The sequence below is a fragment of the Carlito syrichta genome, unplaced genomic scaffold (genome assembly GCF_000164805.1).
Source record: "Carlito syrichta isolate Samal-C Ts95f unplaced genomic scaffold, Tarsius_syrichta-2.0.1 Scaffold138016, whole genome shotgun sequence".
NCBI classification, from domain to species: Eukaryota; Metazoa; Chordata; class Mammalia; order Primates; family Tarsiidae; genus Carlito; species Carlito syrichta.
This window is the reverse complement of record NW_007082112.1, coordinates 161,565-175,855: the sequence shown is the minus strand read 5'-3', so window position 1 is coordinate 175,855 and position 14,291 is coordinate 161,565. Positions and strand designations below refer to the sequence as shown.

Below are 14,291 nucleotides of genomic sequence, written 5' to 3'. Positions count from 1 at the left end.
TAAGCCTTGTGTCACCTGGTTTATCCACAGTCCAAGGAACTAGCTGTTTATATTCCCAACTCTGATCCTTGTTAGTACTTTTCCCAGCTTGAAATGACCTATCTTCTCTTATTTCACAATTGACAATCCAGTTGACAATTTAGAGACAGAGAGAGGCCAGGCGGCCCATCTGTGTGTTTGTATCTACTGAATATTTAAAAATAAAGAAATGACAACTGTTACTAAACTATGGTTTAAAAACTTGATTAATGTTTTTAACCCAGAAAGCACACTGTAGTACAATTTGGATAATGACACGACTATAATTTTTTTTCTTTTTGAGTTGGGGTCTCACTCTGTCATCCAGGCCGGAGTGCAGTGGCACATTCACGGATCACAGAAGCCTCTATTTTCTGGGTTCAGGGGATTCTCCTGCCTCAGCCTCCCAAGTAACTAAGACTACAGGCAAGTGCCACCATGTCCAGCTAATTTTTTGTAGAGATGAGGTGTCACTAGGACTTGCCTAGGCTGGGCTTGAACTCCTGGGTTCAAGCCATTTTTTTGCCTCACCTCCCAAATTGCTGGGATAACTGGCATGAACCACTGTGTCCAACAAAGATTGATTTTAAAAAAAGCATTAGTTCATGATGCTTGCTGTGTATTCTGTGATAAGCATAATCTTCTTCCAGAACGTTGGGTGAACATCTATGACTAAACATGTGTAAGATTTGATAATGTAAGACCCAAGCCCAGTTCCCTCCCTAGCACCTCCTGGACTCCTTCCTGCTCACACTTTATGCCCTGGGATGGGCAGGACCTATGTCCCGTCAGAGCTCTGATTCATCTTCTACATTTCAGTGCACAGTGATGCCTCTTTTCCAGGGTTGTTGTCTGACCTGTTCACTTTTTCCTTCTATTGATAATTAACTTTAAATATATATGCATTGTCCTTTCAACTAATTTTTAAGTCATTTGTTTATTCAACAAATATTTTTCAAATACCTGTGTAGTAGACTGCAGGGATGATAGTTGGGACAAAACACCACATTTATAATTATTTTTTTCTTAGAAAGTTTAGTGGAAGACAGATATAAAGCAACAAATAGGACAAAAATATTTAATTCTAATTATATGTGATGGAGGGAAAATGCAACATTCTCAGAGAAACTAAAATAGATCTAATGTGCTTTGTCACCCTGCAGCATTTCATGTGATAGATATATGGTAGAAATTAATTAATTGATTAATGGGCAAAATAAGATTTCATCATTCATAAAGCACATAAAATGTAATTCTTGACATTAAATAGATTTAAAAAATCACAGTAGATGAAAGGTTAACACTTCCTTTTAATACTTAAAGAAAAGTTTATTGTGTATAGACACATGGTTTACTTTTACCTTCTGGAATTGATTGACATATGTCCCATGGTTCTGAAATAGAATTTAAGGACAGTCATAGAACCTTGGAAATTATTTGCTCTATTGCCAGAGTTTTGACATCAGATGAAAGTTCAGTAGTCAGCCAAACAATAATAAACCATGTTTGCCAACAAAATGTCATAGAAGACTTGGTAACAATTAACGTTTTGGGCTGTTGTGAAATTTTCTTAATTGCACAAGTAATTTTTGAAATTTTTACAACATAATAGGTACAAGGTTAATTGTAACAAATGTAGTTTGCTTGGACTATTTAGACTAAACTAATGGTGATAGCAAAGAATAAACAAAAGTGATTTTCAAGAAATGCTTTTAGTTGAAAATATAAATGTAAATATGAACAACTTTAATAAAATTTTCAAAGGACAAAATGACAATGGACATTTATGAGATCCTAGCCTTTGTTTTTACATGTTCACAACAAAAATGAATCTCTGTGTGTGTTCATGCATGTATGTATGTGTATTCATTAATGAAAAAAATAGATTTAGAGTAAGCACCAAACTGTTAACAATGGTTACCTTTGTGGGAGTTAGAGGTGAAAGAGGAATTTCACTTTTTTTTTTTTTTGAGTTGGAGTCTCACTCTGTCACCCAGGCTGGAGGGCAGTGGCACGCCTCTCAGCCACCGCAGCCTCGACCTGCTGGGCTCCGGCGATCCTTCCACCTCAGCCTTCCAAGTAGCCGGAATTACAGGCACGCGCTACCATGCCCGGTTGATTATTTGATTTATTGTAGAGATGAGATCTCACTACCCAGGCGGGTCTCGAACCCGTGGGCTCAGGCAATCCACTCACCTCAGCCTCCCAAAGGCGTGGGATTACAGGTTGAGCCACCGATCCCGGCTGGAATTTCACTTTTAATACTGTATAAATATGCATCAAAATTCATCTAAAGAATAAGCATAGCACTTAGAACCACCTAAAATTACCTTGTTTATTTGTTTGTTGTTTATTGCTTCACTCTATCCACAGAATGTAAGTTTTGAGAATGCCGAGTACTGGGTGGCCTTTCGCCTGTTGTAGGTCTTGAGCTGAGGATAATGCAAGGCCTATAGTGTATCCTCTACAAATATTTATTCAATAAATAATTTGGGTAATGAAAAGAAAAAAAATTACTTGTCAATTCCATATTCACCTAAGCTCCTGCACTCCCAGAAATTTCTTTAACAAGAGTGTCATCTCCTATCGCCTCAATGCTGATTTCAAATTGCCTTCCCCCTGTCCTGTCCTCTACTCTTAGCTTTTTGGATACGTGGAAGATCTTGTCTTCTTCATGTCTGATACATTGAAAGAGAAATTCTGGAAAGTCAGCTTTTTAATTTCATGCCTGCAACTTTCTCTCCCTTCCATTTTCTTCCCCGATCCATATCAATACGAACAAGCTGGTGGCCAGCAGAGGGTCTGCCCAAAGTCTTCAAGCTCTCCTTTCAGGTTTCTTCAGGGAAGAGAGTCATAAACAAACTTCATTCCCCCAGGGGCAGGGTGAGAGACTTCAGCCCAATAATTGAGGAAAGGGGATGCCTCGCTGCAGGCCTAGGATGAGATGGCTCCTTAAATGCCTCAGTCATCAAAATTTTAGAGTCCCTCACAAATGAATGGTGCATTCCCTTCACCTGACTGAAGAATGCCCAGGGGTGGAGAGTTGAGGGGGGTGGGAGTGGCAGCCCTGTCCAGTTCTGCTAATCCCAGGCGGCCTGCAGTGAGACTGATAAGGCACCCCACTGGGAGAGAGCTGCTCTGGCTTCCAACACTCCACCCAGATGTTCTAAACACAAAAGGAGATGGAAGGGACAGCAGAAGGCACATCTAGTGTTTTGCTAGGCAGTCTGTGATTTGGCAGCAATGTCATGGAGTCAGTCTATAGTTGGGGTTATGGATAGGCTGTGTACGTTGTATCAAGGGGAGAGAAAATGACGTGAGAATATTTTATAGTTTAAAAAAAACCTCACACATTTCATGGGCTTAAGGCAATTCACCACAGAGCAGAAAGTAGTTTAGATGCATACCCTATAAAATATGTCGGAAAAAGCACGAGTAGATAAGGATAGCTGAATGGTCAGTAAGCCCTCAAAATGATGCTTGATCTCATTAGCAATCAGGGAAATGCAAAAACAGAATAATTAAAATGTACAAAGACTGACGATAACAATATGAAGTATTGCTGGAACATACACTCTAAATTAGTACGAGCTCTTCAGACATTATAAACTATAGTTGAGTACGTGCATCTGGCAAATCTACTGCTGGTTATATACCCAGGAAAAATGTGTCATGTATGCTAAGAGACATAGTCAAGATTGTTTATAGCAGCATTATTTGCAGTAGCCAAATCCAGGAAACAATCTAATCCAAGCATTCACCAATAATGAAATGGAACTGTTGTGTTTTCATACAATAGAATACTCAATGGCAATAAAAATAACGGTCACTGACCATAGTTATTATATTCAACAGCATGGATGACTCTCACAGATAAAATGTTGAGCTAAATAGCTAGAGAGAAAAAAATGTATATTTCCATTTATACAAAATGTTAAAACAGACAAACTAATCTATAGTTTTCAAAGTCAGGCATGTGGTTACCTTGGGGGAGAAGGGAAAAACAGTTATCTGGAGGGGCCACGAATCGGGTTTTTGAAGCGCTAGTATTAGTCTCTTTCTCGACCTGGATAGTGGTTCATGAGTATGTTTGTTTCACAGCAATCCAGTGAGATATACACTCACAATGTGTGGAATTCTCTGTGTGTCTGTTCAACTTGATAGAAAAAGTTAAGAGGAAAAGTGTAAGCACAAGACGTAGAAAAATTGTAAGCACAAGACATGGATGGATGTGTTTAGGCCATTGCCAAGCTCCCTCTACAGACATGACTTTTGCACTCCCTCGCTGTGCTGACACACGTTTCCAGTCGTACTATAATTGCGTGCTGTGTTTTGTTTGTATGTTTCCCGGCAATTGGGTGAGCATCACAAGTTCTAATTTTTGGTGTAGACAGTGATCAAGAAAATGTATTCATTGCGTTTTTATTACAAAACACTGAAAGTTTTATATAATTTTTTTCCAGGTAAGCCCCAATATTTTGATGAATGCAAAATGATGACATATATGTAGCATGCATATATGACACATACGTGCTCAGGAGAATGAGGGGGAAAACTTGTTTCCCACGTCAGGCAGTGAAGTTTCAACCTGTCAGCATATCCTGCCGTTCTCCCACTCTCCACCTTGACCTGTTTTCCACCACACAAGAAAACCCAAACTCGCTTCCCAGCCTCCGGGAGGCCTCCTGAGCCTTCAGGTCCCGGTTTGGGGGCGCTGCACTCATTCTTCTCTCCATCTGGAATCCTCTTCTACCCGATATTCATGCAGCAGGCCTCTTTCACTTGTTGAATGGACGAGTGGATTCGTGTGGGGGCCGCTTCTGCACATTCCAGGAGAAGACGACCAGAAAACACAGAAATACACGTTTTCAAAGCTTCACGCCCTTCCCCTGCCTTCTCCTAAGGAGACATTTTTGCAGCCCCTCAAGGCTCAGATTCTCCTTGCCTTTTATTTTAGGGTAACTTCTTTTTCAAAAGGACTCCTTTTTTAGAGCAGTTTCAGGTTCACAGCAAAACGGATTGGAAGGCACAGAGACGTCCCACACCTGCACCCCGCCGCCGGCAATGAACCTGCCCCACCCGAGGGGCGCGTCGGGAACACCTGGCGAACCGCCACGGACACCCCGTCTCACTGCAAGAGTCCGTCCGTCGTTGACGTCGCGGTCCACTCTCGGTGGTCCGCCTTCCGTGGGTTTGGGCCCCCGGATCACGACGGGCGGGAACATTCCGGAGACGCAGGCTGCCCAGGCCGGCCCTGGGAAAGCGAGACGGTGAAGACGCGTCTGGAAGAGCTCCGCCAGGAGCTTCTGCCTCGTGGGACGCGGCCGTCGGGAAAGGAGCCTCCCTGGCGCGCGGGACCCCTACCCGAGGGCCAGCACCGCCGTGCGCCAGGGGATACCGTCGCCGGCCCGAGAGACCCGGGGTGACGCGGGGGCGGGGCGCTGGGAGGCCGAGCGACCCGGTGGCAAGTGCTGCGGCCGCGTGCTGGCCCTTGGCTTGGGGACTCGGCCCAGCACCCCACGTTTGCTCATCGCGACAACCTAACGCGGCCCGGAGGAGGGGGGGGGGGGAGGGAGGGCGAGCTTCATTCAGTTCATGCGGCTTCCCCCGGGGTTTTGGCCAGACGGCCTGGCCTTGGAGCTCGCGAACGACCTCCCCAAGGCGCCCAGACGGAGACTCCGGACGGGAGGTGGGAGGCCACTTGCCCCGGGGCTGAGGGATGCAGCCAGGAGGGAGCCGAAGCCCCGGGAGAGGTGCCGAACGGAGCAGCAGCACCCTCTGCAGGTTTGCCGGGCCCTACCTGCCCCACCCGGGTCGTCCGAGTTATCCACCTGTCATGCGCTCGCCGCGTCGTTGTCTTGGAGAGACCCTCTGGGGCGGTAGCGGCTTTGGGCTCGTTTTCCTCTAACTCCTAGTCCCCGACCAGTCCCAGCTCTGGTCTTCCTCGTGTTCTCGGAACTCAGAACGTTTGTGCTGAACACACACTGAAGGCTGCCGTCCGAGCACTTACCTGCGTTTCCCACAGCATCCCATGCTCCTCAGAATCCAAACAGGACACTTTTGGACACATCCAAGACTTTAGGAGTTCAAGAGACAAGTTTCAAGGACGGGATTTCAGGTGGAAGGCCGGACAGCACGGGAGGTAGTTGCAGAGTGAGGGAGGTCCACACAACACCCCTCAGGTCACATGATGTGGACGGCACCCCGTACTTACTGTAAGGGCTGTCTGGGCTGGGGATCATCCTTTGTGTGTGTGTGTGTGTGTGTGTGTGTGTGTGTGTGTGTGTGTGTGTGTGTGTGAGAAAGCAGGATTTATGAAGAGGACAGAAAAGCTCCCACAGTGGGAGGGGACCCCAGGGGTTTGCCGAGGGGATCATTTGTATTAGATGTTCTGCACTGGCGGACCAGCTTATAATCACCTCTACAAAGTGAAGAGGATCGCCTACTTTCCCTTGTGCTAATTTCCCAGTCCCTCTTCTCTGTTCCTTCCCTCAATAGTTTTGAAGCATCCTTTGGGTTCCCAATTCTGTACCTGGTGTGAGGCGTATGAGGACCTACAAGAATGTGTGATGCTGTCCTATTCAGGCATCAGGTGGTTCTGGGCAGAGGCTACAGGGGGTGAAATGGAGTGGCAGACCACTGTCTGTAAATCTTCACGGGGACCTTGGCGGTCTACATGGCTACCTCAAAATAGAAAAGAAAATTCCCTAGATAAATAACTGTACTTGCGTTAAAAACGTATTCACCTGATGGTGAACTTGCGTTATTTTCTCAAGAATAGTGTATGAGATAAGTACATATGCATGCTGTAAGGTAATAATGACTATTATCAGAAACAAAGGCATTTTCCCTTCAGTTGTCCCAGGTGTGCAGGCTAGATTTCTGTTTCCAAGGAATCCTTTGCTCCTGGGGAGAGAATTAAGTCAATTTTTTCCTCAAAAGACTAGCCCCCGCATCTCTCAGATTTGGTCTGAAAATGTGCTTTGTTTGGCCCACACTGTTTTAAATGGAGTCAACTTGCCAAAGCTTAAAAACTTGGGATATTATCTTTAAATCTAGGTTTCAAATATCTTTGGAATACTGAGTGGGCATTTCCAAGAGAAACAATTTGCTAAGGCCGAATGGAGAGCTCATATCCCCCACCTGCCACAGCCCTCTGCTTCCTTATTTCTCCTGACATGAATTTCTCAGAGCCAGTGGCCATTTATTATCTTCTTTCTGACCTGCTTCACTTCCATTACTCGCATCTTTCCTTCGAAAGGAGGAGGGCTCCCAGGGCTCTGACTGGAAGAAAAAGTGAGTTTACCAAAGACCAAGAAGGTAGATGGTGTTGGGGCTGTGTTGAGGGTTGGGACCTGTGACTCCTTGCACTGATCAGGACAAGATGGATCTTCCAAAAGAACATGGCCATGTAGATGTCCCAGGAACCCCGGCAGAGCTGGACTTAGAGGGATGGAGTGCATTTATCCTTCCTCTATCCTCTCCTCTCCTTTTCTCCCCTTACCCCCTCCCTTCCTTTTCCTTCTAAAAAGGGAAGATAGAAGAATCGCCTCATCAGAGTAGAGTGAACAGCCATGGACAATGAGTATCTTGGGAACAATGCCGGCAGAAGTCAGACCAGAGACTCATTCCACTTTCCTGAACTACTAAACTGGAATTTTTTTTTTTTTTTTTTTTTTTTTTTAAAGAACACAAGGGAAAGGGCTGGTGGGGGTCATGGAAAAATAACTTAGTGGGTAGGTTTAGCTGTATGTAGTTTCAATGACAAGAATGAAGAAAAGTTACATTTCTTACATCTGAGTGTTCTCCTATTAATATGAAGTAATGATGAGTGCTTTATTTTTGAGGAATTTCCCTTATAAAGCACCCACAATACCTTTCCTGATTATCTGTTCACTAAACTCATTCATTCATGCACCTGCTCATCAGCTATTAAAGAATCTGCCGTAGTCATAGTACAGGGGTATACAAAGGTGAACAAAATACAGTCCCAAGTTCTTCCAGTTCTTGCTAGTGGTCTATACAGGAGACAAGGAACTGGAGTAAAAAGAATATTGACCGGGAACAGAAAGTTTGGGGTTTGAATCCTTCAACGGCTGGGTGGCCTTGGGACAACTAGTAAAATTTTTCTGGGCTTCACTTTCTTTATTTTTAAAAAGCGAGTAAGTTATCTTTCTTACCAACTTCTAAAATATTTTACCAAAGAAAATATTTTAATAGTTAATATTTTACTAAAGAAAATAATTAAAGAGACATATACGTCTGATGTAAATTGTTTGTTTTTGCACGAGGGCATAGCTACTTCCTTAATCAAGCTTTGCTTCTTCTTCATGGATGATTTCCAGAGATGAGTAAAATGTATTTTATTTTGCTCCAAATGCATTTACTCATCTAAGATTTCACATATGAGGAATTAAATGTAAAAATATGTTTGCAGTCTCAGTTGAAAGGAAGAAAGCCAATATTTTCTGGTCAAAAGCAGATGGTCCTACTATTTCTAGGATTAACTGAGAAACCCAAGGGTGAATGAGGGACTTGGAGAAAAAGACACTTACCAGGATATGATGCAGTTAGGGAAACGGATTTATTATATTTATATGCAGGTAGGTATGTATTGGTGTTTTGTCAAAAATAAGGAACAAGGTGACAAGAAACCATTTTAGCATTAAAACGAGATAGCTGCAATGGACCAATACTGAGCTTGAAGACCCCAAAAGGAACACGGAACCTGAAAGGATGGCTTTCAGGCTGTATAGATATACAGACAATCAAGTCACCCACACAAAGCAAGCAACACATGGCAATACAACACTACCAACGGTTTCTCACTGGAGGGTGGAGGGAGGCTGGTTACAGCCCAGGGCCACTGGTGGGAAAGGGTATTAAAATCTCATAAATCCTCCATATCTTTTTTCCATTTCAGGAACTTCTTTGGAGTAACTTTCACCTTCTTCGTCCGAGGGCAGAGACTCAGCAAAGCGCTTCAGGAAGCCTCCGTACCTTTTCTGGTAGTCCATCCACCACTCCGGGCGGCCCACTCTTCTCATGAAGCCCCCATATCGTTTCTGCAGCTCTTTGGCTTCGTCTTCCAGTTGGGGGCTTCTCTTTAAGCCTCTCATGAAGCCCCCGTATCTCTTGCTCACTTCTTCATCATTCTCACCACCATTCTGATGGTGGCTGCGCTCTCGGTTGTCACCTGTTTCCAGAAGCTCTTTCAGCAGGTCGGAGGAATTGGCCAGGGAGTCATCTTCCTCTGTATCCTTCTTCATGAAGCCTCCGTACCGCTTGGCAAGGATTTCACTACCGTTGGCTTCTTCCTCTGGCTCCACGGGATAAAGCTCATCCATTTTCTTCATGAAGCCTCCGTACCTTTTCATGAAGCCTCCATACCTTTTGGCTAGCAAATGGCTCTCTTCCTGTTTGCTGCTTCCTCTGAGGGTGCTGGTGCCATCTTGAGGAAGCTCTGGTTTAGACAGTTGCAGGAGTTCCTTGCAGGTTTCCCAGATTTTGAGAGAAGGCAGTTTTCCTTCACATTCCATCACGCAAGCCTGGGAAAACAAGTTGATGTAAGGATAAAAAGAGGATTCCCTGATTTCATTAAGTAAATGAATATTTGTAGACCGAACCATGCTTGCTTTGATATAGAAACTCCCATATAATAAGGTCATCTTCATTAGATTATCATGATTTTCCAGTACACTGAACAGGCAAATAAAATAAAATAAAATAAAATAAAATAAAATAAAATAAATGGAGGCCAGAAAGGAGAAGGTGGTGGGGGAAGAGGGGTTATTAGCTGAATCAAGTTAGAAGTCTGTCTTTAGGTTTTAAACCCAATGCATATACTGTGACATTTCAACATTTTAAAAGGTTAAAAATATTTTTACCATGGAGTTTTAACTTAGATTGGATAGGATACTTTCACAATCTAATTACACTGGATAATTTTCCACTACTGAAGTAATTTTGTTTCAGATTTTTCTAATCAAAAGGGAGAAATTTTTGTTTACCTTCTCAGGGACATTTCCTCAAAACTCCTTTTATTTTCTTGTCTTACAGGTAAAAATCAATATTAATAACATAAGAGTCATTTGCTTTCTTGTGTTAATATTTTAACTAAAATGGTATCCAATATTCCTGCAAACACTTTCAATCTTCAAGGAAAAAACAAGAATTTTAAAATAAGTTTTATAAGAAAGACATTGCAAAAACTCAGTTTAAATCTTACAAATTATTTGGATTCTGATATGTTGATTTGTTGAAAGTAGAATACTTTGTTTTTTCCTTTTTCCTGTTGATTAAAACAGACTTTATCATCTTGAACCAAATATCTGTAATAATCATATATGTCATATATAAAATTATACATATGCAAATGCACAAATTATTCTTGTTTATTTTCCTAACGTTTAGTCACTGGTATACAGGAAAAAGTATTTTTCAATGGAAATCATGTTATTTGATAAAATAGGAATGATCTGCATTTAATTATTTCCTGTTTATTATATAATTCAATTCAAATTGTAAATCTTTACATTCTAATTATCTTGTTGAGATTTGTTTCTATTTAACAGATCATGTGGGTATGATAAAAAGAGTGATATTATTACATGAACATTTGCAAAATATATAAGCTATTTCTTAGCACTTCAGGGGTTTTCTATAGCCCTGTGAAATCTGCTTATAGAGCCCCCATTATAGAATCTTGATTTAGACAAAAAACCGAGGTCCTATCCTGGCAACTAAAAATACACTGATATATTCATTGATGTTAAATACATACATACTATTTTCACAATAAACAAAGCAACAGAATAGTGCATAAAATCTTAAAGATACATATTTGACTAGCTTTTAATGATTATTTATGCTTTGTGTCTGGAAACTTAAATACATGACTATATAAAAATTATCTATGTAAAGACAATCTAGTAACAATAGTTCTATTTTGTTCCTGATAACTGATGAACAAATCAAAACATTATTAAAAGCTTCAAATGTTCGAGGGGAAATAATATTTCCATTCTAAAATTATCTCTAAATAATCTTGTCACCAAAAAGTAATGTTGAATATTTTGTATACTAATTCCAAATGGCTTTTAAATGTATGTGATGTGAGAGTCCTTCAAAAACAAATACTAGCAAATAATCAGAATAATGCACTCATACCAAAGGAGTGATGTTAACTTATGGCTTCTATAGTCACATATACATGTTTTGTCACACATTGTGCACTGTTGTCAAGATCATATTAGGTGGTAAATTCTATTTGGGCACCAGCCATAGCATGGCTGCTCATTTTTGCATCTATTACAGTACCAAGCATAAGCGTCTTTCACATGGTAGAAACTCAACAAGTGTCTGTTATGTTGATTTTACTACACATTTTTGACTACGCAACCTCATTTCTCACGTCTGTTGCATCTGAGCTAAAATCTCAGAACTGCTGCAATTCTAGCAACATAATCATTAACTAAGCCTTTTGTCACTGAGAAAATAACAACCCTAAATGTAAGCTCCAATACAAAACAAATCAGTTATTCAAAATGCCTTCCTGTGAGACTATTTTTATTGATGGCTGCTTATTACCTATATTTCCAAGTTGCTAATATTACGTGTGTCACACCACCATGTGGACTAAAATAACAATAACAATAACAACAATGATAAGCTACAACAACAAGAGCATAAAACGCAGTGAGGGAAATTCTGGAAAGAGCAGTTAGTCTCTCTCTTTCCCCACGTTCCCACCCCCAATCCTGTTAAATGATGAGAGGAGGGTGAGAGAAAAAAGAGAAATCAGGATTTGGGATGATACCCATGGAAGAGCTAGCTGCCACCTGAGAGCTCTGCTCACATTCCTCGACAATGCGAAGGGAAGATTGGGAGCATTCCAGAAGCTTGGCAGAGTGACCAAATTAAATATTAAAAAAAACATTTGAACAGGCATTGTTAAATGCCAGTTCCATTAATTCACTGGATCGCATAATACAACTAAATCTGATACTACTTAGAGGCCAGGCTGTGTGATTGGAAAAATTCTACTAGAATTCACATAAGTGTTTTGTAGATGGCAGATAAATCTAGGGGAGGGGGCTGATCCTTGCATGTCAGGCAAAGCAGAGCAGGGAAAGCTTAAACTATATGTGATTGGGTAAGAAGATTTATGGGATCAGAAAAGGGGTCTTTCCATATGGTAGGTTTGGGGTTTCTGTCTCTTCTTGTGTGTTTACAGTTCTTTACTTGCATGATCTAGCTTTATGTTTACAGCACTCATGCACTTTTTTTTTTTTGGGGGGGGGCAAGGGTTTAAAAACTTATGCCCGTAGGAGAAAGAAGATAGATGAATGAAGGGGATTGTTTTCCCTACTGAAGACAAAACAGTTTTTCGTCGTTTAAATACACAACCCTACTATAGTCTTCTCCCTAGCCAAGTAAGTACACATCAGATGGAATAAATCAGGTAATACAGATATTCCAATGAAACAAACAAATATTAAACCAGGAAATATATACTTTGGGTATACATTTTATGTTATGTAGCTGCTGGAATATGGGCGGGGACATAGAATTTCTTCAAAGGCTCAAGTGGAGCCTTAATCAGCTTGACTTAGCACATTACTCTGTACTGCGTGTTTTAAGTCATCACAGAATTTCAACAAACGCAGTGCAGAAGACTCCTTAGAGGAGCTGCTTAAATGAAGCTCTCTGAGTCTCAAGGCCGGAGATTCTGACCCAGTAGCGCCCCAGAGGGGATTTAAGAACCCACCAACTATGGTTAGCATGCCTGTTATCCTGTTCTCAGCTTTTTCCTAAGTCCCTTGTAGTGTAGTTTATCTTCGGACTGTTGCTACCTGTTTGGACACCGGCCACCTCTCCTATGCCCTTCTCGTAGCCAAATTAAACCGGTGTTTTAGTCAGTGTTACAAATGTGCAGTCACGACAGGAGTTGCATTCCCGCGTCACTTGCTTGTACGACAGCTCCTGAGCTCTTTCTCTCCTGTCTGCTGCAATGTTCCCTTCCTCTTTTGTTATGCTTTGCCTCTCTGCCGTCCACAGGTGAGGGCGAGGGCACGAGGGACCCGAGGTTAAGAAAGCTAGGAACAAGAAATCCAAAGAAAGGCGACGAAATGTCACCAACAAGAGAAATGATGGGAGGGTGGCTGCTAAGAGCGGCCCTTAGCTGGGATCTGGTAGGCGTTGGGGTAGCGGAGCCCCTTCCTTCTCACCGCCCAGGAAGGGACCCGGCGCTCTCCGAGGTGCTGAACAGAGCACGTTTCGGGGCTTCCGGATTCTCAGGGAGAAGACAAACTTGGTCTGTGCGGAGACGTGGAGACACTGCCGCCCTTACCGGTCCCCAGACAGTCGCGAGCTCCCGGAGCCGAGAGGCAGGCGGGACCTCCGTCAGCGCCCCAAGAGCCGCCGAGACGCCCGGTCGCCACGGGTCCACGCCGCTGCGGCTCCGACCCGGTGAGCCCGCGAGCTGCGCCCCGCGGCGAGCCCTGGCTGTGCGCGGACGGTCGCGGCGACCCGCTCACTCCCCGCGCGCAACACTCACCAGGAAGTTGATGTCGGCCGGGCGCACCAGGCGGTAGCTGCAGGTCGCGCAGTCCTGGCTGCATTCCGCCCGCACGGTCACCAGGAGCCCGGGGCCGAGCAGCAGCAGCCAAGTGCAAAGTCTCAGGAATCGCGCCATTGACTGCGAGGAGAGAAGGACGCGCGCTCCGAGCCCGCCGGGGCGCAGAACGCGTCCGGCGCAAGGACCCCTCGCCGCGACCCACCCGCGGGGCTTCGTCGAGCAAAAGCCCGCAGGGACGCTCGTTCTGAGCCCCAGCCCGGCCGCCCGAAGCCTTTGAGGAAAACCTGGGGACTACTCAGACAGCCTCGTGGTCCCGGGTCGGCGCGGGAGCCCCCACCCCTGGGCACCGGCTCCCTTCCCGGGCGTCCGCTGCCCGGAGCTGGATTATGGAGGGAAGGCTCAGGACCTGGTGCTAAAAGGAGTGGGCGCCCAGAGAGGCACGACACCGACCGGGGTCGCGAAAAGCAACCGGGGACCCGGGCTGGGGGAACCCAGGCCATGGAGCGTGGCGCCAAAGGGAGCGGCGGACGTCCCCCAAGCGCGCAGCAAAGGCGAGCTGTGCGCACATTCACTCACGTGGACGCCGTCCGGCCGGGCAGGCTGGCTGGGAAGACCGAGCTCCAGACGCGACGCCAGGAGGAAGGGCAGGAGGCTCGGTGAGGAGGGCGGGCGTCGGGGAGGTTCGGGCCCGGGG

General features: G+C 44.1%; 1 protein-coding gene across 2 annotated transcripts; it reads right to left on the bottom strand.

The window, feature by feature from the left end:
* Nucleotides 1-8,582: 8,582 nt before the first annotated feature.
* On the bottom strand, nt 8,583-14,239 carry PENK (proenkephalin). 2 transcript variants are annotated; one of them, XM_008049827.1, is made up of 3 exons: nt 14,174-14,239; nt 13,577-13,717; nt 8,583-9,566 (listed from the first exon to the last, which is right to left on the bottom strand). In XM_008049827.1, exons 2-3 carry the CDS (start codon nt 13,712-13,714, stop codon nt 8,901-8,903), a joined length of 804 nt encoding a protein of 267 aa, XP_008048018.1. In that variant the 5' UTR covers nt 13,715-13,717; nt 14,174-14,239; the 3' UTR covers nt 8,583-8,900. The 2 variants fall into 2 exon arrangements, with proteins under 2 accessions (XP_008048018.1, XP_021564130.1); XM_021708455.1 differs by lacking the exon at nt 14,174-14,239 and having other exon boundaries at nt 13,577-13,789.
* Between the last annotated feature and the right edge of the window lie 52 nt (nt 14,240-14,291).